We start from the raw sequence: 21,237 nt of genomic DNA, 5'->3' as shown, positions 1-21,237 counted from the left end.
CAAAATTTTAAGTGTAATATTATAGCACATAGCTGCTTGAAGAAGGAGCTGAACTAGATGACCTCCAATGTCCCTTTCAACTCTATTCTGCTTGACTGATTGAAAAAGATCTTGCATCAATATTTGAATTTACATCATTAGGCTTCTGTATGCCAAATAAATCATAATATTACAGGTTAAAATAGAATTTTAGTGTTTTGTTTTATCATGCTAATATATGGGGTGGGGATTTTTTTTTTTTTTGCTACTTTCACATGTCCTGCAGCCATTTTTAAGCAATAATGAAACTAACCCATTTATATTAATCTTACAGAGAGAGAGGATGCCAAGAAGAGCACGCTGGACAACAGAGAATGAGGAGCAGCATTAAAGTGCAAAATAAGCCATCGTTCAAAATATTTTCCAATTCCTCTAGAACGTTTAAAAACTCTTCTTCCTCAGCAGATGAGAGACAAGGGAAAGAATAACAAGACCAAAGTTTTGAGTGGGAAAAAATAGAGCACATAGAACTGAAAAAACCATTAAATGAGAAATCAAGGAAGATAATATTTAAATAAAGAAAAAGTGAGGAACAAGTTGAAGTCAGTAGGGAGAAGAAAAATTGGAAGGCATTAATTAAAGCCTTTGAGGAAGGAAAGAATGGCTTACCCAAACAACACACACAGGACAGAAACCGTATAAATGTAGTGATTGTGGAAAAGGTTTCAAGCAGAGTTCTAAGCTTGTGAGACCCCAGACAACTCACCCAGGAGTAAAACCATTTCAAAGTTCGGATTGTGGGAAAAGTTTCGGTCAGAAATCCAACCTGATGATACACCAGAAGACTGACATGGGAGAGCAACCGTATAAATGTCCTGTTAATGGGAAAAGTTTCATTCGGAATTCCCACCTGGTGATACACCAAAGAACTCACACAGGAGAAAAACCATATGAGTGTCTGGAGTGTGGGAAAAGTTTCCGTTGGAATTCCAACCTGGTGGAACACCACAGGATACACACAGGAGAGAATCCGTATAAATGTAATGATTGTGGAAGAGGTTTCAAGCAGAGTTCTAAGCTTGTAATACACCAGAGAACTCACACAGGAGTAAAACCATTTCAGTGTCCGGATTGTGGGAAAAATTTCAGTCAGAAGTCCAACCTGATGATACACCAGAGAATTCACACTGGAGAAAAACCGTATCAGTGCATGGATTGTGGGAAAAGTTTCAGTCAGAATTCTAAGCTTGTGATACACAAGAGGACTCACACGGGAAAGAAACCATATGAGTGTCCAGATTGTGGGAAAGGTTTTAATTGGAATTCTGAGTTGGAACTACACCGGAGGACTCACACTGGAGAAAAACCATATGAGTGCCCGGATTGTGGGAAAAGTTTCCAGCAGAATTCTAAGCTTGTGAGGCACCAGAGGACTCACACAGGAGAGAAACCCTATGAGTGCCCAGATTGTGGGAAAAGGTTCAGTCATAATTCAAGCCTGGTGATACACCGGAGGACTCACACTGGAGAAAAACCATATGAGTGTCCAGATTGTGGGAAAGATTTCAGTACTAGGTCTAGCCTTATAAATCATGTAAGGTTACACACAGGAGAGAAACCATTCAAGTGCCCAGATTGTCGGAAGGGTTTCAATTGGAATTGCGAGTTGGAAGTACACCAGAGAAGTCACACAGGGGAGAAACCATACGAATGTCCAGATTGTGGGAAAGATTTCAGTACTAGGTCTGGCCTTATAAATCATGTAAGGTTACACACAGGGGAGAAACCATTCAAGTGTCCAGATTGTGGGAAGTGTTTCTCACAAAATTCCTCTCTTATTGCACACAAGAAATTCCATATGAAGCAAAATTTGATGTATGTAGAGGAATCTTGAATCTCATTTCTCTTCTGTCTTTGGCAGCCCAGTTGAGAAATTAACCATTTAATTTCTTGTTTTATTCTTTTTAGTCAAACATGTCTTGGTATCAAACATGAGGGAGGAGATCTGAGCTTCCTTTCTTTGGAATTGTGGTGCTGTTCCTTTTCACAGCGTCGAGGGAATTGCCATGGTTGACAGAAGAAAGTCTCTTATATCTCTATTAGGTATATTTGCCACCTTGAGTTATTTCTACATCTAATTAAGGTGGGATATGGATGTGTATGTATGTGTGTATGTATTTTTATGAAGAAATTGTGTATGGCAGCCCAACGCATTGTGACTCCAGACAACTTACAGCAATGGTGGGATTCAGCCGGTTCTAGCCAGTTCAGGCAAACCAGTGGCGGTAATTCTGCCTGGAACTCCCCGCCCTGCGCAGTCACTCCTCATCTCGTCCTGCATAGCTGCTGCTGCTCCTTGGCTTGCCTCAACCACACGGTCTCTTAGGGCTGCATCCCACACGGTGCTGATCTGCCTGGGTAAGTGACTGCAAGCAGCGAGGCCTGAATCCCAGCTTAGCTGCCTCCTACGTGGCCCAGCGTGCTTGCCAGCCGCCACCAGCTCATTGCCTGCACGCTGGCAAGCAATGGATGCTGCAGAGACAGATTTCCTACATACCATTCTGAGCCTCCCGCCCCCCCGGCTCCCTTGGGCAGACAGACAGAACCACGGGCAGGAAAGCCACACTGATCTCTGTCTCCCTCTAGGACCGGCCTTGAAAAAGCTGGCAATCGCCATTGGGCTCCCTTTCTCCCAACGCTTGTGCGAGAACCCAAAATTTTTAAGAATTAGAACCACAGGAAGGAAAGGCACCCTGAGGCCACCGGCGGGCTTTGTTAAGGCATGCAATATGCTGCCGCTAAGCTTCAGGGTTCCTCCCACAAGCGGCCAGAGTCCAAATTGTGAGGGTAGGCTTTTCCAAGGCCGATCTGAAAGGCCGTGGCAGCACCCGCGGCTGCCTTTTCTCTTGCCGTGCAATCTTTGAGGGAGTTCCCTAAAGGTAACGGTGCTGTGGTAATGGCAGGTGGGTGGCTCTGAGGTGGAGGTAGCGAATGGTGAAGCCTAAGCGTGCAGGAGTGAAGCACAACTTGCCTTCGCCTTGCCCATTCATGGGGGGGTGGGCGGTGCTTCATCATGGTACATTTGTGCCAGCTGGTGGCGCCCAAGGTGTGGTCTGGGGGTCATTGGCAACAGCAGAGAAGCGGGCCGCCTGTTTGGCTACCCGCCAGCCAGGCTGGCTCGAAAGTGCGTTCCCTGTTGCCAGCAGCAGGATCCGCGGCAGAGGGAAGGGCGAATGGGTGGCAGCCACCTGGAGGGCTGACAGAAGCTGAGAGCTGGGCTGCCCATGACTTTGATGGCGACCTGTGCCCAGAGCATCCCCTCGCTCGGCCTAGGATGAAGTAAAAAGTCCTCGATCTTTCCACAGGGGAAGGGAAAGTTTTATCAGCGCAGGAGCATCACTCCAGCATGCCCTTCACCGCCCGTCTCTGCCTGTTCGTGGCAGGGCAACTTCTCCCTCGCTGGGCGTTAGCCAAGGGGAAGCAGTAAAATCAGTTTTTATTGCTTGGATAAAGCTGCTTCACACGTCTTTGCCCAATAGCCGAGAGGGAGAGGGACAAAGCGGCTGAAGCTCCTCTAGCATTGTCTCTGCCCTGCCCACGACCGGCTGCTTTTTGCGATTCCGTGTCCTTCACAGGCAGCTCAGCACCAGCCACGGCCCCCTTCGTGTCGGCTCAGGAAGGGAGAAGCGCCACCGCCACCGAATGCAGGGAGGAGGGAAGAGCTCTGGCTCTCCTGTGTGGCCGGTTACGTGAGCGCACAATGATGGCAGCAAGAGGAGGAGTTGCCATCCCCAGCGCCGCCGTGATCCCGGCCCAGGAGGGTATCTACTTGTGTGTGTGTGTTTGTGTGCACGCGTGCGAGCAAAAGAGATGATAGGAAAGGAGAGAGAAAGAAATGAGAAAATGATGAATGGAGAGAATGAGAGAGAGGAAAGAGAAATTGGGAGGGAAAAAGAGATGAGAGATATGAGAAAGAGGGAGAAAGAAAGATGAGAGAGAGAGAGATACCTGTTTAAAAGAAAATAGAAAAATGGCTCTTTGAGTGTTTAAGGTTGCAGACCCAGACTCCTGTGTTAGGCAAACATCCTGGTCATTAAGTGTACCTTGTGGTCATTAAGCAAACACTGTGGTTGTTAAACAAGTCTATTTTCCCCGGTGGGCATTTTTAACCGGAAACCAGAAGGAATTGTTGGAAACTGGCAAAAAATATAGAAAATCTCCGTCACATGACTGTGGGATGTTGTAACTGGTCATAAATTTTGCGTGTATGTGTGTGTGTGGCTGTCAAAACTCCAAAAACCGCTCAAGTAGCTCTGGGGAGGTCAGTTGTAAATTAGAACACTTGCTAAGCAACTGGGAATTAAGCGAGGACCACTTGTATTTGGTTTGGGTCCAGAGCTGTATGGAATCTGGAAGAAAGAAAAAGGAAGAAAAAAAAGGAAGGGAGAGGAAAGTGAATGACATGGATGGATGGATGGATGGATACATACATGAAGAGAGGAAGGGAGGGAGGGAGAGAAGAAAAGGAGAGGAAGGAAGAACCACAAACCCTGGCACTACATGTGGCTTCAGAAAATGCTTTGAAGCAGCACAGCAACCTAGGACTGGAGGCGACCTCTGAGGCCATCTAGTCCAACCCCCTGCTCCAACAGGAAATCTTAGCTCATCTGGATTATTTTGGTGCCTCTAACAAGAGAGGAAAATTGCCAGAAAGGAGAAGTTTACTAGGACAAGGCTGCCATGCAGAGGAAAGCAGAGATAGTCCTTGATTTATGACCGCAATTGAGCCCAAAATTCTGGTTGCTAAGCAAGAGCGTTGTTAAGTGATTTCTACCACATTTTAGAGGCATCGGGCTGTAACAGTCATGTGCAGGCTAGGGAAGGCCATCTGAAGGCATGTGTAATGTTCTAATATGCAGAAGGTATAGTTAAATGTGTGGCAGAAAGTGGACTCTGGGTGTGTTTTTCCAAACACAGTAAGTGAGGTCGACTATAGTTTTACAAGAGCTGTGTGTGTGTGTGTGTGTGTGTGTATACAGTATAAATAAAGTATAATATATATAGTAGATAATATATCTTTTTGTGTGCCTATACACACTATAGTATAGTATAGAGCCTATACTATGTAATACGTATGTACACATATGGCATATATACATAGGGTTAGATAGTGAATTTTGGATATTCAGTAGTAGTAAATAGACAGGGAAACTGTATCTCGTTGAGGCCTTCAAGGCAAGGAGAGGCCAAGCAAGGCATCCCTTGACATGAGTGACATCAAGTTGGCCATGCCCAGCCACACCCACCCAGTCACATGACCACCAAACCATGCCCGCAAAACTGGTAGTAACAAAAATTGGAATCCCACCAATGGCTACAGCAATACAATACAGAAAGCAACCAACCCCATATATAGCAAATAGGAAAACACAAAGCCTTGGCATTGGGCATAGTCCCACACCATTGCATTCCGCACCAGACTAAAAGGGGCCCAGGTGTCTTCCTCCTACACAGCCCTTTCTCTGGATGGCAAACTCAGAGGTGCAAGCAGAGAGTAAGTGGTAGTCCTAAGCTGCCAGCCTTTCACTGCCCTCTTCAGCTGCAATTAGAAAAGATCTGAATCTGCAGCGATGCCTTGAACTCCTCTGCCAGGAAAACCTCTCATGATTTTATTATGCATAGAAAACTGCTGGTGAAGGTATAAAGCCTGCCAGGATGCCAACTGTCCAGAAGGGGGGAAATTATACTTCAGCCCTCTCTTGAGAATATGGGTGGTTCTCGGGTTGCAACAGCAATTAGTGCTAATGCTGTCAACCCTGTAGCCATTTTGGGGCATATTCAGGGCTGCCAGAGCAAGACTGGTTGGAACTGTGGGAATGGGACGGGGGAGTACAGATAGCTGGGGATCTGTAGCCAAAATAAAATTTTTCTCCTGAGAACCAAGGACGTTCTCACCAGGTGCTGGGGAGGCGTGGACTGAAACCAGCTGGAATTGGGACTGTTAACCTGGTTGGTGGACTGGGGAGAAGAACTTTGATTTTTAATTTGGGTGGGGAAAACTTTGGGACCTTCAGAGTCGGGTTTTCACCAGATGTGCCAATATGACCTGTTTCATAAATCTGGATTTTGAGGAGCAGCTTGGCCTCAGAGTTTTGATTGCATTGGGTCTGTTACTTGGGACCCTGACAAGACCTGCTTTATCAGGAGACAACTGGACTTTCTGGTTTTTCTTTGAAGAGGTTTTGCTTCTCATCCAAGAGGCTTCTTCAGCTCTGACTGGCTGGTGGGAGATGGAAGGATTCCTAGTCCTTGCAGACAGCTGGTCGTTCGCATTCTTTGAAAGAGTCCTTGAGGCCACCTGGCAGTTGATCTGTGTCCTCGGGGTCACGTGAGTCGTGCAAATGGATGTGGAGCCTTGGTGGCCACAAGGTGTTTTCCGTCCTGTGTCTCTTCACTGTTCAAGACAGGTGCAGGCTGTTGGAGGTGAGTCTTGTTGTCCGCATTTCAAACTGAAGCAAAATGCTTTCTTTAATTTTTCTGGAAAACCATTGATATCATGACTTCGCTGACTGGGAATCTCTATAGGCAATTCAGGCTAGAATTGCTAAGAAGGGATGGAGCACCAGTCGGATATCCCATGCTGGTTAGCTGAACATGGAAGGAAAAGAAACTAAAATCCCAGCAGAGACAAGGGGTCAAGCTTCAGTCTTACAGATTCTCTAAATTGCAGAGGCAGGTTTTGAGGAGATATCCTGCACACCCGCACAAACCCCAAGAAGAAAAGCTATCATGAACCAAGGGAGGTGAAGTCTTGTCTTTTCCTATTTGAACGTCATTTCTAGACCCACACCCAAAAGGGAGGATTCCTTTCATTTTAGCTGCTGCTTTTGGCAAACGAAACTTCGGGCTCGGCTCCAGGGACAGGCCATGCCCTCTTGGGGAACCTGAAAAAAAAGGTTTGGGGATGGATGGATCACCAGGGAGAAAAGCTATCAATGAGCTCGATGGGAGTCAAAGAAGACTTGGCGGTATACAAGGAAGGGCGGAACCAGGAAGAACAGCTTCAAACGCCATAGGTAAGAACGAGCGTGTTCCTTTCAACCATACGTCGCTAGATGGCGCGCTGCAGAGAAGCAACAGTCACGCCTTACAAAGCAGCGACCGAGCTAGTCTAGGAAAGGGGCAGAGGCTGAGATTGAACGGGTTGAAACGATAGATTGATGGATTGCTAGAGAGGTTTGTAAAGGAGAGGCGGTGGAGGGCAGGGGAACTTCCTCTTCCGGCTCAGCCACGGAAGGATAGTGGCGTCGGCGGAGCCTCTCGTGACACTTGGAAGGTCGAAGCGGCTCCTGGGAGGTGAGTGGAGGTCAGGTCGGAGGAGAAGCCGGGAGCAAGTCGGGCCCTTTGCGTTCCTCCACGGCGGGGAAGCGGGAGAGGAAGCAACGAGGGTGAAACGTGTTGGCTGCTGTTGTATATTATTTCCCTTCCCGAATTTTATTCTTCTGCACAATTTAATACTTCTGCCTGTGATTTTCTCCCTGGAGATGGCAGATTTGGGAAATTTAAAGAAATCTTTACACATTTTTCATATTTCTTAGCCACCCATCTCCATCACAGTTCACGAAACGATTCCTTGAGATTTCATCGACATGTTCTTTCTATGGCAAGCGAGGAGCTTCATGGGCAAAACAGATGCTTTAAACCAGGGGTGTCCAACCTTGGCAACTTTAAGACTTGTGGACTTCAACTCCCAGAATTCCTCAGCCAGCAAAGCTGAAGTCCACAAGTCTTAAAGTTGCCAAGGTTGGACACCCCTGCTTTAAACCTTTTAAAGAAAAACCTTTCTAAAATTAGGTCAAAAAAATTTGAGCAAAGGCATTTCTGGAACATTTTACACCCTGAAATACACATAATATCTACACATAAATTGATAAGCTTGTAGTTATGTGCTCCTATGTGTGCATGTAGCAGTGATTTATCCAAGCCGAAAAGAGAATCTTATGATTGGGTTGATATTTGAGCTTGCGTCTTGCTAGTTGTCTATTTTCCAAATGAATCATAATTCATTTTAGAGGTGAAACCAGAATTTTGATTATTATTTTTTTCATGAATACACATGCTGTTTTTCATATGTTCTGCAACCATTTTTAAACAATAATAATAAACTAACCCATTAAGATGAATGCATGATTTAAACTGCTGCCTGTACTTTTCTGCTGGCACATTTGGGACATTTAAAGAAATCTTTACATATTTTTCATAATTGGTAACCACCCATCTCCTTCAGCCTTCATGTAACGATTTCTATTATTGAGATGTTTTTTCCCTGGCAAGCGAGGAGTTTCTTGGGCAAAATAGATGCTTATGATTGAGTCAATATTTGAACTTGGATCTTGTTACTTTTCTATATTCCAAATGAATCATAAGTAATATTAGAGATTAAAATAGAGTTCTGATGTTTGTTTGTTTTTGTGCTAATATATGTGGTGTTTTTTTGCTGCTTTCATATGTCCTGCAGCCATTTTTCCAACAATAATTAAACTAATCCATTTATATTAATCTTAGAGAGAGAAGATGCCAAGAAGAGTACTCTGGACAACAAAGAATGAGAAGCCGCATTAATGCGCAAAATAAATCATCATTCAAAATATTTTCCAATTCAAGTTTAAAAACTCTTCTTCCTTAGCAGATGAGAGACGAGGGAAAGAATAACAAGAACAAAGTTTTGAGTGAAAAAAAAAATAGAGCACATAGAACTGGAAATAACAAGATTAAACGAGAATTCAAAGAGAATAATCTTTAAATAAAGAAGCGAGGAACAACTTGGAGTCATTAGGAAGAAAATGGTTCCTTGTATAGCCAAAATTGCCAGGCATTAATTGAAGTCTTTGAGGTAGGAAAAAATGGCTTGAACCAAACAACCATCAGGCAAGAGATCAGAAATATTTTTCACCGCCTCAAGAATCCAAGTACATCAGTGTTGGAAAAAACCCATAGACTCCTAATGTGGGGAAAGCACAGATTGGAGATCATAGCTGATTATGCACAACAGGATCCACCCAGTGAAAAGCCATATAAATGTTTGGAGTGCGGCAAAAGCTTTTCTCGGAAAAACATCCTCATGATTCATGGAAGAACCCATACTGGAGAGAAGCTCTACCAATGTTCCCAATGTGGCAAAAGATTTAGCATTCATTCCAATCTGGTGAGACACCAAAGGACTCACACTGGGGAGAAACTTTTTGAATGTCCTGTTTGTGGGAAAAGTTTCAGTCAAAATTCCCACCTGGTGGAACACCAGACAACACACACAGGAGAGAAACCGTATAAATGTCCTGTTTGTGGGAAAAGTTTCAGTCTGAATTCCAACCTGGTGTTGCACCAGAGGACTCATACAGGAGAAAAACCATATCAGTGCCTGGATTGTGGGAAACATTTCAGGCAGAGTTCCTACCTGGTGAAACACAAGAGGACTCACACAGAAGAAAAACCCTATGAGTGCCTGGATTGTGGGAAAAGTTTCAGGCAGAATTCCCAGTTGGTGGAACACCACAGGACACACACAGGAGAGAAACCATACAAATGTGATTGTGGAAAAAGTTTCAGTCTGAATTCCTGCCTGATTATACACCAGAGAACTCACACAGGAATAAAACCATTTCAGTGTCCAGATTGTGGGAAAAGTTTCAGGCAGAATTCCAACCTGATGATTCATCAGAGAACTCACACTGGAGAAAAACCGTATCAGTGTCTGGATTGTGGGAAAAGTTTCACTCAGAATTCCCATCTGGTGAAACACCACAGGACACACACGGGAGAGAAACCATATGAGTGCCTGGCTTGTGGGAAAAGTTTCAGTTGGAAATCCAGCCTGGTGGAACACCGCAGGACACACACGGGAGAGAAACCATATAAATGTAGTGATTGTGGAAAAAGTTTCAGTCAGAATTCCTGCCTGGTGATACACAAGAGGACTCACACGGGAGAGAAACCATATGACTGTTCAGAATGTGGGAAATGCTTCAGTTGCAAATCTGAACTTGGGCGGCACCAGAAGACTCATACGGGAGAGAAACCATATGAGTGTCTGTATTGTGGGAAAACTTTCAGTAAGAGTTCCAATTTGGTGATACACCAGAGGACTCACACAGGAGAAAAACCGTATGAATGTCTGGATTGTGGGAAAGGTTTCAGGCAGAATTCCCATCTGGTAGAACACCAGAGGACTCACACAGGAGAGAAACCTTATGAATGTCCGGATTGCGGGAAAGATTACAGTACTAAGTCTAGCCTTATAAATCACGTAAGGTTACACACAGGGGAGTAATCATTCAAACTTCCAGATTGCAAACACTTTCACACAAAGTTCACACTCATAACCTTTTAAGGCAAACTTCCATGGGTTGATTGTTCTGACTGTCTTAAAATTGCTCCTTATTTCTAGTTTGAATCTTTCTTTGATCTGTACTGTTGTTTCGTCTCTGGCCTTCGGGTGCTTTGGCAAATAGTTTGTTCCCCCCTTTTTGACAGTCTCTCAAATATTGGAAGATTGCTATCATGTCACACCTGGTTCTTGTCTTCCCTAGATGAACCATGCTCATTTCATGTAACTGTTCTTCATATGTTTTAGCCTGCTTCTAATTTGATCTAAGCTTCCTGTCTCTTTGCTCTTCCTTTTTGTTTCTCTAATCTCATCTGAGCTTCCCTTCTCTTTTTTCTTCCTTTCTCTTTCCTTTCTCTTAATCTCATCTGAGCTTCCTTTTTTTTTGGCCCAGTGCAGTATGTCCCTTTCACAGAGTTAAGGGGATCTGCCATTGCTGGGCCAGAGAAAGCGAGTTTGGAGCTCTGTTAGCTATGTTTGCCGCCTTGAATTATTTCTACATATAATACAAAGGGATATAAATATGTATGTATGTATGTATATACCACAATAGTTTAAGGTCTCTTGCTTGAGCAGGGGGTTGGACTAGAAGACCTCAAAGATCCCTTCCAACTGTGTTGTTCTGTTCTTTATTTTGACTTAGCATGAAAACGTATATGGCAGCCCAACTAATGGTGACTCTGCATGGTTTACTGCATTAAAACGTTAATACAAATCCCAATAAACATCATGTATTGCAAAACCTCCCTTTTTAACATGTACTTGCCCTGCAAATGCAGCAGACTTCTATCAAAGTTGGTGGCATTTGGATGGTCTGGGAATTCCAAAAAGGTGATTCTTGCTTTTGTTCCAATCGGAGGTTAACCAGGCCTCCTGGCCTTACTAATTATGCTTGTGCCTGATGCCATTCTTGCTCAAAACTGGTAATCTTTCTCCTTGCAAGGATGTCCCAAAGGTGCTTTTCAAGAGTTAAATTGGAGAAGCTAACCCCAGGATTAGCGGCATATAAATTTGATAATTATAGGAGTCTGTGCAACGTGAGTGCCTCAAGCAACGTGCACATGGGCAGCCTAAGCTGGGCCATTTTTGGGATTCATCCCTTCTGATTTACTTAAAATGTTTATATAGCCATCCATCCAGAGTTATAACAAACTTAAAATAAGCTTTAAATCAGTAATTAACTTAAAGACTGTATTAAGTCCATACCTAGGTACAAAATCAAGCTTCTGATTGGAAAGAGTTAAATTGGAGAAGTTAGCCGTAGGATTAGTGGCCAATAAATTTGATAATTAAATTCGTAGAGTGCCTCAAGAAACTTGGCACAAAGACAGCCAAAGCACCCCCATTTTTTAAAAAAGTTTTTTATTTTAACAACGAAACAACATAGACATACAACATAAGACATAAAAACATCATCCTTCTTCATAAATTTACAAACAGTGCATCGGTTGGTTTACCACTTTTTTTGTGTGCATCCATTTCCTAATCGCTAGTATAATTATATTACATAATAGCTCATATTATCAATCAATAATTGTATAACCTGATATCATCACTAAGAAATCATTTATCTGTAATTTTATTAATTCATACTTTAACGAGATAACTATAATTTACTTAATTTATTTTACAATGAATCATAAGTTCATACCAAATCTATCTTAATAAAGTTTTATAAAAATATCAAAAAAAGAAAAAAAATTATATCCTAAGTCTAAATGTTCTATTATTATGTTTTATTATCTAACCATTTATAAAAAAGATCCCAAACTTCATAAAATTGTTTATCTTCTTGTTCTCTAATTTCAAATGTCAATTTACTCATTTCAGCACAATCCAATATTTTCTTAATAATTTCTTCCTCTGATGGAGTTTTCTCACTCTTCCAGTTTTTAAGCAAATACAATCCTAGCCGCTGTTAATACATTTACAATCAAATACTTCAAATTCTTATTATATGTATCTGGTAAAATTCCCAATAAAAAAATCTCTGGTTTCAAGTCTATATGTGTCTTTATTATTTTTTCCAACCATATGCGAATTTTAGTCCAATATTTTCTAGCGTCCTCAAAAGTCCACCACATATGGTAATATGAGCCAGGTATCTGATGACATTTCCAGCACTTTTCGGATTTGTTCTTGAACATTCTTGCAATTCTTGTCGGGGGAAAATGCCACCTGTAAAACATCTTATACAAGTTTTCTTTATAAGCTGTTGACATTGTCATTTTATAATTTTGGGACCACAATTTTTCCCATTTCTCCAAATCAATCACATATCCAAAATTCTTCCCCCAAACAATCATCGTTTCTTTAACTTGTTCCTCCTCTAATATAATTTCCAACAAATAACTGTATAATGTTTTAATCACTTTTTCATCAGTACCTGTCAAGATCCTATCTAAATCAGTCAATTTATCATAAAACCCCCTCCGTTTTAGAATCTATAAGATACCTTGAATGTATTTGCGCATATGAAAACCAATTCATCTTTATGCCTTGTTCTTCTAGTTTTTGCATTGTTTTAAGTTCACTCTTTTCATCCAATATTTCCCCATATCTGACTGTTTGTTTCTTCTCATATATTATGGGATAAGAAAAGGCTTCAATAGTTGATAACCAGACTGGGATTTTCAAATAATATTTTCTCTTAATTTTCTCCCAATTCAACCATAAAGACTCCCTTATATAGTGCCTTCTAAAATAGCCCTGCGATTTAGTTCCCTTATACCACAGAAAAGCATGCCATCCCAGTAATAAATCATGTCCTTCTAATGTCAACAATCTAGTCTTTCTTAATGTTATCCATTCTTTAACCCACATTAAATTTGCAGCTTGGTAATACAACTCCCAATTCAGAAGGCCAAATCCTCCTCTAATTCTAGCATCTTGTAGGAGTTTTAATTTTATTCTGGCTTTCTTACCTTGCCATATCACAATTCACTTCAACACAATTTTATTTAATTCTTCAAAGTAATCTTTACCAAGCCTAATTGGTATGGTTTGAAACAAATATAAAATTCCGGGTAAAATATTCATCTTGATTGTTGAAATTCTACCTATCAATGACAATTGTAGGTTTTCCCATTTCTTCAAATCAGATGCTATCTGTTGTTTAATATAGTTATTCTCTTTCAATGTAGTACATCTTGACGTCAGATGTATCCCCAAATATATTCGTAACTTGAATTTTCAATAAGTCTGCCAGTTCATCTCTTTGTTTTAGTAACATATTCTTTGTCAAGATCTTTGTTTTATCTTTGTTTATTTTCAGACCCGCCATCTCACCATACGTCTCTATCTTTTCCAATAGTTTTAAAACTGTTTCTAGAGGATCTTCCAGAATAAAAACCAAATCATCCGCAAAGGCTTGCAATTTAAATTCCTCCTTCTTAATTTTCATTCCTTTTATATTTGGATCCTCTCTAATATTTCTGTTCAACACTTCCAGAGTCAATACAAATAACAAAGGTGATAATGGGCATCCTTGTCTTGTGCCTTTTCTTATATTAATAGAGTCTGTAAAATCTCCCTCTATCATTACTTTTGCCGTTTGTTTATCATATATGGCTTCTATTGCTTGAGTAAATTTTCTAGCAAAGCCCATCTGTTCCAATAACAAAAACATGAATCTCCAGTTCACATTATCAAATGCCTTTTGGGCATCTAAAAACATCAAAGCCATTTGTTTTTCAGGATGCGCCTCATAATATTCCAAAGTGTCCAGAATTACCCTCATATTATCCCTAATTTGTCTCTTTCGCAGGAATCCATTCTGATCAGGATGAATAAAGTTATTTAGATATCTTTTGAGCCTTTCTGCCAAGATGGAGGCAAAAATTTTATAGTCTGCATTCAGTAAAGAAATAGGTCTATGGTTCTTAATTTGTAATGAATCGGCCCCTTCTTTTGGAATAAGTATAATATAAGCTTCTGACCATGTTTTGGGTATTTTCTTATTTAACATGACTTCATTCATAACTTCTAACAGTGGAGTGCTCAACGATTCTTGTAATGTTTTATAAAATTCTGCCGGGAGCCCATCTGGGCCTGGAAGCACCCCCATTTTCGGGATTCATCGTTTTCCTCTGATTTGTTTAAAATATGTAGCCATCCATCTTATAACAAACTCTGGCCGGCTCCCAATCAATAATTAACTTTAAAACCAGGGGTGGGATTCAAATTTTGTGACAACCGGTTCTGTGGGTGTGGCTTAGTTGTTGGGTGTGGCTTGGTGGTCATGTTATTGGCTGGGTGTGGCCAACTCAATATAATTCAGATCGAGGCACAAGTGCGAAAAATGTTCATAAGTCACTTTTTTCAGTGCCATTGTAACTTTGAATGGTCACTCCACACAAGCAAAGTACCAGCAAAGGAGGAGAAAAAAACTCCAGAGAAATTCCTCAGACAGGAAGTCTAGTCCTGCCAAGAATGTAATAAGGATTAACGGAGAGGCAGTTTCTGTAAGCAACACCAGAATGTTTCCTTCCTGCCTTCCTTACAGGATTAGGCCAGTAATTTCTTCTAACAATCGGTTCTCTGAACTGCTTAGAATGTTAACCGGTTCTAGTGAATAGGTGCGAACTGGTAGAATCCCACCCCTGTTTAAAACCATATTAAAACCAAATGGGTATAAACAAAACCCTTATTTCAATTCAAACTTGATATGCAGTCCTCTCTTATTAACCCAGTGCTCAGAGGAAAAGCTAGAGCTTCCTTCCTTTATGGAAGACTAGGAGGATAAAGGCCTGCCAAACTTCCGGGGGAAAATTGTCTTATAGGCCAAGGTCTGCAATGGACAAGGCTCACTTCCTAGCTCCTATCAGATGGCAATATTTAAGGTAAGAGGCTAGGAGCGTGCCAACCCTATCTGACCTGGTAGAACAGATAGATGCAAAAACAAAACTGGGAAAATAATGACAGGTGGCCTGTTGGCTCTGACTGTGGTCTTGCTAGTTGACTCTGCCCACAGCCTGGAAGTCGATTCTGATGGAGCTCGGGGTTGACTCAGAAGGCTCCATCCTTCTGAGATCAGTAAAATGGGCTTGACCTCTATTAGGCATGTTTGCCACCTTGAGTTATTTCTAATAAATAGGGTATATAAATATGTTTGTAAGCATTTTTACTTAATTTGAAAATCCATTTGGCAGCTCAAGTCATGGTTATTCCACACGGTTTACAGCAATAAAGCCTTAATACAGAAACCAATAGACTCCATGGCCAAATGCAAAGCCTCCACATTTAACATGTATTTGCTCTGTAAATAGAAGGCCCTTCACGCAAAGTGGATGGGACTTGGATAGTCTGGAAATTCCAAAAAGGTGATTCTTGATTTTGTTTTAATTGACAAGTTAACCAGGCTTCCTGGCCTTACTAATTATGTTCATTTCTTGTGCCATTCTTCCTCAAAACTGATAATTTTTGTCCTTACAAGGAGTTAAATTAGAGAATTTAATCACAGGATTAGTAAGAATATAAATTTGATAATTAAAGAAATACACAGACCTTCCGTGCCTTGTAGATGGGCTGCTTCAGTGAGGCCATTTTTTTGGATTCATCTGATTTATTTAAAATATTTCACCTCTCACTGAAGATTATACAGTATCCTTCCTCTGTCACACCCTCAAAGCCATGCCCACGGAACCGGAAGTAAAACAATTTGAATGCCACCACTGGTGGGATTCCCCCACTCTCCACCCAGGTGGTCCTGTTCACCAATAAGCCAACTTTCCAAACAGCCTCCATGTTTCTAGTGTCTTTCTCCCCACTTGGAACTGTAGCAGATGGATTTTTCTTCCAACACTAAACAGGGATGGAGCACCAATAAGTAATACTGTCCATGTTAGCTAAGCACTTAAAGTAAAAGAAAATAAAATCCCAGCAGAGAAAAGGGGTCAAGCTTCAGTCTTACAGCTTCCGTTAAGTGGCAGAGGCACATTTTGAGGAGTTATCCCACACTGGCACACCCCAAGAGAAAAAACTGGAACGAAGAGAATTCTCCCCATTTGCACATCATTTCCAGCCACAAAGGGAGCTTTCCTGTAGTCTAGTTGCCACTTCTCGTAAAAGAAGCTTCGGGCTCAGCTCCAGGGACAAGGAGTGTCCTCTTGGGGGAACCTGAAAGAAAAGGTTTGGGGATGGATCCTCAGGGAGAAAAGCTACCGATGAGCTCGATGAGAGTCAAATAGGACTTGATGGCACTTAAGGAAGGCCGGAATCCGTGAGAACGCTTTAAGGGTGGAGAACGAGCGTGTTCTTCCCCCTTACGTCGCTAGATGGCGATCTAACAGAGAAGCAACACCGGCGCCTAGCAAGCAGGTATTGTACAGCTGCAGCTAGCTATTCACGGGAAGGGAGAGAGGGTGAGCTAGAACGAGTTGTGAAACCATAGATTATTTGATTGCTAGAGGGGTTGTGGAGGCGAAGGAAAGGTAGAGGAATTTCCTCTTCCGGCACAGCCACGGGAGGATAATGGCGTCGGCGGAGCTACTTGTGCTGTTTGAAAGATCGAAGCGGCTCCTGGGAGGTGAGTGGAGGGCAGGTCGGAGGAGAAGCCCGGAGCAAGTCCGGCCCCCGCGGCAAGGAAGCAGCGAAGGGACAAGGCTGAAGTATGCGGGCTGCTGCTGCTGCATATTCTTTCCCTCCCGAAATGTTTTTTTATCCTTTTGCTAAATGATTTAAATCTGCTGCCTGTGATTTTCTGTTGGCAGATTTGGGAGATTTAAAAATTATTTATGTTTCATATTTCATAGCCTCCCAAATCGCTCAGCTTTCACATAACACTTGATTATTTTATTGACATGTTGTTTTCCTGGCAAGCGAGGAGTTTCCTGGGCAAAACGGATGTTTTGTATCTTGGCTAGGATTTGGGCACCATGTGTTAGTGTCCCCACCTTTCTAAATTTGGATCAAAATAATTGAGTCAGTGCACTTCTGAGGCATTTTGCAGACTGAAATATACATGATTGTTTACATAAATAAATTCTAAGGAGTGTACATCAGTGTCAATAGGCACGCATATACAGTGCATTCAGATAGTATTCAGTATTCCTCTGGGGCTGCGTGATTTAAAACTGCTGCCTGTGATTTTCTGTTGGCAAATTTGGAACATTTGAAGAAATCTTTATATACTTTTCATATTTCTTGACCGCCCAATCTCCCTCACCCTTCACGAAACACTTGATTCCTTGTGATTTTATTGACATGTTGTTTTCCTGCCAAGTGAGTTTCCTGAGGAAAATGGATGTTTTAAATTTTGCAGTAGGATTTGGTCACCATTTCATCTGTTAGCGTCCCCAGATTTCTGAACTTGGATGAAAAATATGAGCAAATGCAGTTCTGGGACATTTTGCACATGAAGATACACATAGATTATTTACATACGTAAAGGTGTAGGTGTGGATTTCTGTGTGCCTGGGTATGAGTGCATGAGTGATTACCCTGTAATGATACATCCTGCTTCAGCAGGGGGCTGGATTAGAAGATTTCCTAGGTCCTTTCCAACTCTATTCTGATTGATTGATTGATTTGATTGATATATTGATTGATATATTGATTGAAAAAGAATCTTTTGATCAAGTCAATATTTGAACTTGGATCTTGCTAATCTATATGCCAAGTGAACCATAATATTAGATATTAAACTAGAATTTTGGTGTTTGTTTTTTCCTGCTAATGTATGGGTTTTTTTCCCCCTGCTTTCACAGGTCCTGCAGCCACTTTTTAAACAATCATGAAACTAGCCCATTGCTGTGACTCTTACAGACAAAGAGGATGCCAAGAAGGATGCCACTCTGGACAACAGAGAATGAGAAGCAGCATTAAAATCCAAAATGAGCCGTCAAAATCTTTTTTCAATACCACTTGAAAGTGTAAAAAGTCTTCTTCCTCAGAAAATGAGAGAGAAGGCACAGAAAAACAAGAACAAAGTTTTGAGTTGGGAAAAATAGACTATATGGAACTCAGGAAGACATTACATGAGCAGTCTAGGAGGAAAATGTCCAAATAAAAAGTGGGAAACACCTGAAAGTCAGTGGGAAGAAAAAGGTGCAGATGGCCAAAATAGGCAGCTATTAATGAAAGCCTTTGACGAAGGAAAGAGTGGCTTGAATCAAAAAAACTTAACGTAAGAGATCAGAAATATTTCTGGCCTTTTTGAAAATTCAAGAATATCAGTGTTGGAAAAACCCCAGAGATTGCCTATTGTGAGAAAAATACAGATTGTAAATCACATCTGATTATGTGCAACATGATTCACCCAGTGAAAAGCCATGCAAATGTTTAGAGTGCAGTAAAAACTTTACTCGGAAAACCTTCTTCATAATTCATGGAAGGACCCATACAGAAGAGAAACTCTACTAGTGCTCCCCATCTGACAAAAGATTAAGCATGAACACCAATGTAGTGAGACACAATAGGGTTCACACTGGGGAGAAACTTTTTGAATGTCCTGATTGTGGGAAAAGCTTCTCTCAGAATTCTGACCTGGTGATACATCAGAGGACTCACATGGGAGACAAACGATATGAATGTCTGGATTGTGGAAAAAGTTTCAAGGAGAATTTCAAGCTCATGATACATCGGAGGATTCACACAGGAGAAAAACCGTATGAGTGCCCAGATTGTGGGAAAGGTTTCAATTGGAATTCCGAGTTGGAAGTACACCAGAGGACTCACACTGGAGAGAAACCTTATGAATGTCCTGATTGTGGGAAGGGTTTCTCTCGGAAATCAAACCTGGTAAAACATCAGAAAACACATACAGAAGAAAAACCATTTAAATGTAGTGATTGTGGGAAAAGTTTCAGTCATAATTCATACCTGGTGATACATCAGAGGACCCACACGGGAGAGAAACCATATACATGTGTGGATTGTGGGAAACATTTCACTCGGAATTCTGATATGGTAAAACATCAGAAGACACATACAGAGGAGAAACCGTATAAATGTGATTGTGGGAAAAGTTTCAGTCAGAATTCCTACCTGGTGAAACACCAGAGGACTCACACGGGAGAGAAACCATATGAGTGTCTATATTGTGACAAGCGTTTCACTCGGAATTCTGACAGGGTGATACACCAGAGGACTCACACAAGAGAGAAGCCATATAAGTGTGCTGATTGTGGGAAATATTTTGCTCGGAATTCTGACATGGTGAAACATCAGAAGACACATACAGAAGAGAAACCATATAAATGTTGTGATTGTGGGAAAAGTTTTAGTCAGAATTCCTACCTGGTGAAACACCAGAGGACTCACATGGGAGAGAAACCATATAAGTGTGCAGATTGTGAGGAAAGCTTCCATCGGAATTCTCATCTGGTGGTACACCAGAGAATTCACACGGGGGACAAACTGTATCAATGTCCGGATTGTGGTAAAAGTTTCACTCGGAATTCTAACCTGGTGATACACCAGTTGACTCACACAGGAGAAAAATTATATGAATGTCTGTTTTGTGGGAAAGGTTTCTTTCGGAATTCCAATTTGGTGATTCACCAGAGGACTCACACGGGAGAGAAACCCTATGAGTGTCCTGATTGTGGAAAAACTTTCACTCAGACTTCTCACCTGGTGAGACACCAGAAAACTCACGTGGGAGAAAAACCCTATGAGTGCCTGGATTGTGGTAAAAAATTCATTTGGAATTTTCACTTGGTGATACACCAGAAGACTCACACAGGAAAGAAATTGAATGAGTGTCCAGAGTGTGGGAAAAATTTCAGTTGCAAGTCTGAACTGGTAAGACACCAAAAAACTCACAGAGAAAAGAGACTATATGAGTGTCTGGATTGTGGGAAAAGTTTCACTCAGAATTCCAAGCTGGTGATACACCAGAGGAGTCACACAGGAGAAAAACCATATGAGTGTCTCGAGTGTGGGAAATGCTTCTGTCGGAATTATGACTTAGTGATACATCGAAGGACTCACACAGGAGAGAAACCATATGAGTGTCCAGATTGTGGGAAAGATTTCAGTACTAGGACTAGCCTTCTAAATCATGTTAGGTTACACATAGGAGAGTAACCATTTATGTACCCAGATTGTGGACAAGTGTTTTGCTCAAGGTTCCTCCCTTATCACGCAAGAAACTCAATTTGAGGCAAAATTTGATGTGTGTAGAGGGCTCTTGAATTTCGTTTCTTGTCTCTTACGCAAGCTCACATTGTAGGTGGGCTGCTTCAGTGGGTCCATTTTTTTTATTCATCTGTTTTTCCTCTGGTCTATTTAAAATATTTATGTAGCCATCCATGTTATAACAATCTCAGAGCAGCTCCCAATCAATCATTAGCTTTTAAACCATATTAAAACTAAATGCATATAAACAGACACCTGGTTCCAAATCAAGTTACTGATGGGCAGGCACCTTTTCTTATCCCAGTGCTTAGTGGAAAAGCTACATCTTCCATGCTTTACGGAAGACCAGGAGGATAAAGGCCTGCCAAACTCCAGGGGGAAGAGTGTCTCACAGGGCAGGAGCTGCAACCGAAAAAACTTCCTACCTCCTATCCAATAGCAATATTTAAAGGGCTAGTGCGCCTACCCTATCTGATCTAGCAGAAGATATGGACGCAATAATAATAAAGGTAGGGCAATAATGACAGGTGCCCTGGTGGCTCAGTGGTTCAAATGCAGTTTTACCGGCTGACTCTGCCCACAGCCTGCAATCTGATCCTGACGGGGGCTCGCGATTGACTCAGCCTTCCATCTTGAGATCAATAAAACGAGAACACAAGATTGTTGGGGGCAATATGCTGATTATGTAAACCACAGATGTCAAACTCAATTCCGTTGAGGACTGTATCAGCATTATGGTTGCCTTCAAAGGGCCAGTTGCTTGTAAGATTATGAGGACTCACACCAGCCAGGTGGGC

At 41.8% G+C, this 21,237-nt stretch overlaps 4 protein-coding genes across 19 annotated transcripts in view; all 4 read left to right on the top strand.

Moving 5' to 3' along the window:
• The window catches only part of LOC113452270 (uncharacterized), a 116,312-nt gene extending 115,697 nt beyond the window's left edge, over positions 1–615 (top strand). The window contains exon 3 of the mRNA XM_087928383.1: positions 314–615. Within this exon, the coding sequence (XP_087784509.1) occupies positions 314–357 (44 nt within the window). The 3' untranslated portion in view covers positions 358–615. The remainder of the gene's footprint in view (positions 1–313) is intronic.
• LOC113453709 (uncharacterized) overlaps positions 1–11,708 on the top strand; it is a 39,348-nt gene extending 27,640 nt beyond the window's left edge. For 3 of the 6 annotated variants that reach the window (XM_087928172.1, XM_087928174.1, XM_087928171.1), the window contains exon 2: positions 8,545–11,708. In XM_087928172.1, coding sequence (XP_087784298.1) covers positions 8,984–10,306 — 1,323 coding nt within the window. In that variant the 5' untranslated portion in view covers positions 8,545–8,983 and the 3' untranslated portion in view covers positions 10,307–11,708. Of the gene's footprint in view, positions 1–870; positions 1,843–6,897; positions 7,056–7,232; positions 7,336–8,544 lie in introns of those variants that run through there. The other 3 variants (XM_087928175.1, XM_087928173.1, XM_087928170.1) reach the window with 3 other exon arrangements.
• Positions 1–20,690, top strand: part of LOC113454332 (uncharacterized) — a 48,319-nt gene extending 27,629 nt beyond the window's left edge. The window contains exons 1-2 of one of the 4 annotated variants that reach the window (XM_087928192.1): positions 7,271–7,335; positions 18,067–20,690. In XM_087928192.1, coding sequence (XP_087784318.1) covers positions 18,749–20,389 — 1,641 coding nt within the window. In that variant the 5' untranslated portion in view covers positions 7,271–7,335; positions 18,067–18,748 and the 3' untranslated portion in view covers positions 20,390–20,690. Of the gene's footprint in view, positions 1–7,270; positions 7,336–16,782; positions 16,969–18,066 lie in introns of those variants that run through there. The other 3 variants (XM_087928191.1, XM_087928193.1, XM_087928194.1) reach the window with 3 other exon arrangements.
• LOC113450758 (uncharacterized) overlaps positions 1–21,237 on the top strand; it is a 107,295-nt gene that overhangs the window by 78,916 nt on the left and 7,142 nt on the right. The window lies entirely within an intron of this gene.

This window comes from Pseudonaja textilis, chromosome 2, assembly GCF_049901715.1.
Source record: "Pseudonaja textilis isolate UNSWEBS1 chromosome 2, rPseTex1.2, whole genome shotgun sequence".
NCBI lineage: Eukaryota > Metazoa > Chordata > Lepidosauria > Squamata > Elapidae > Pseudonaja > Pseudonaja textilis.
The sequence above is the reverse complement of the archived record's forward strand: the minus strand, read 5'-3'. Positions and strand labels throughout refer to the sequence as shown.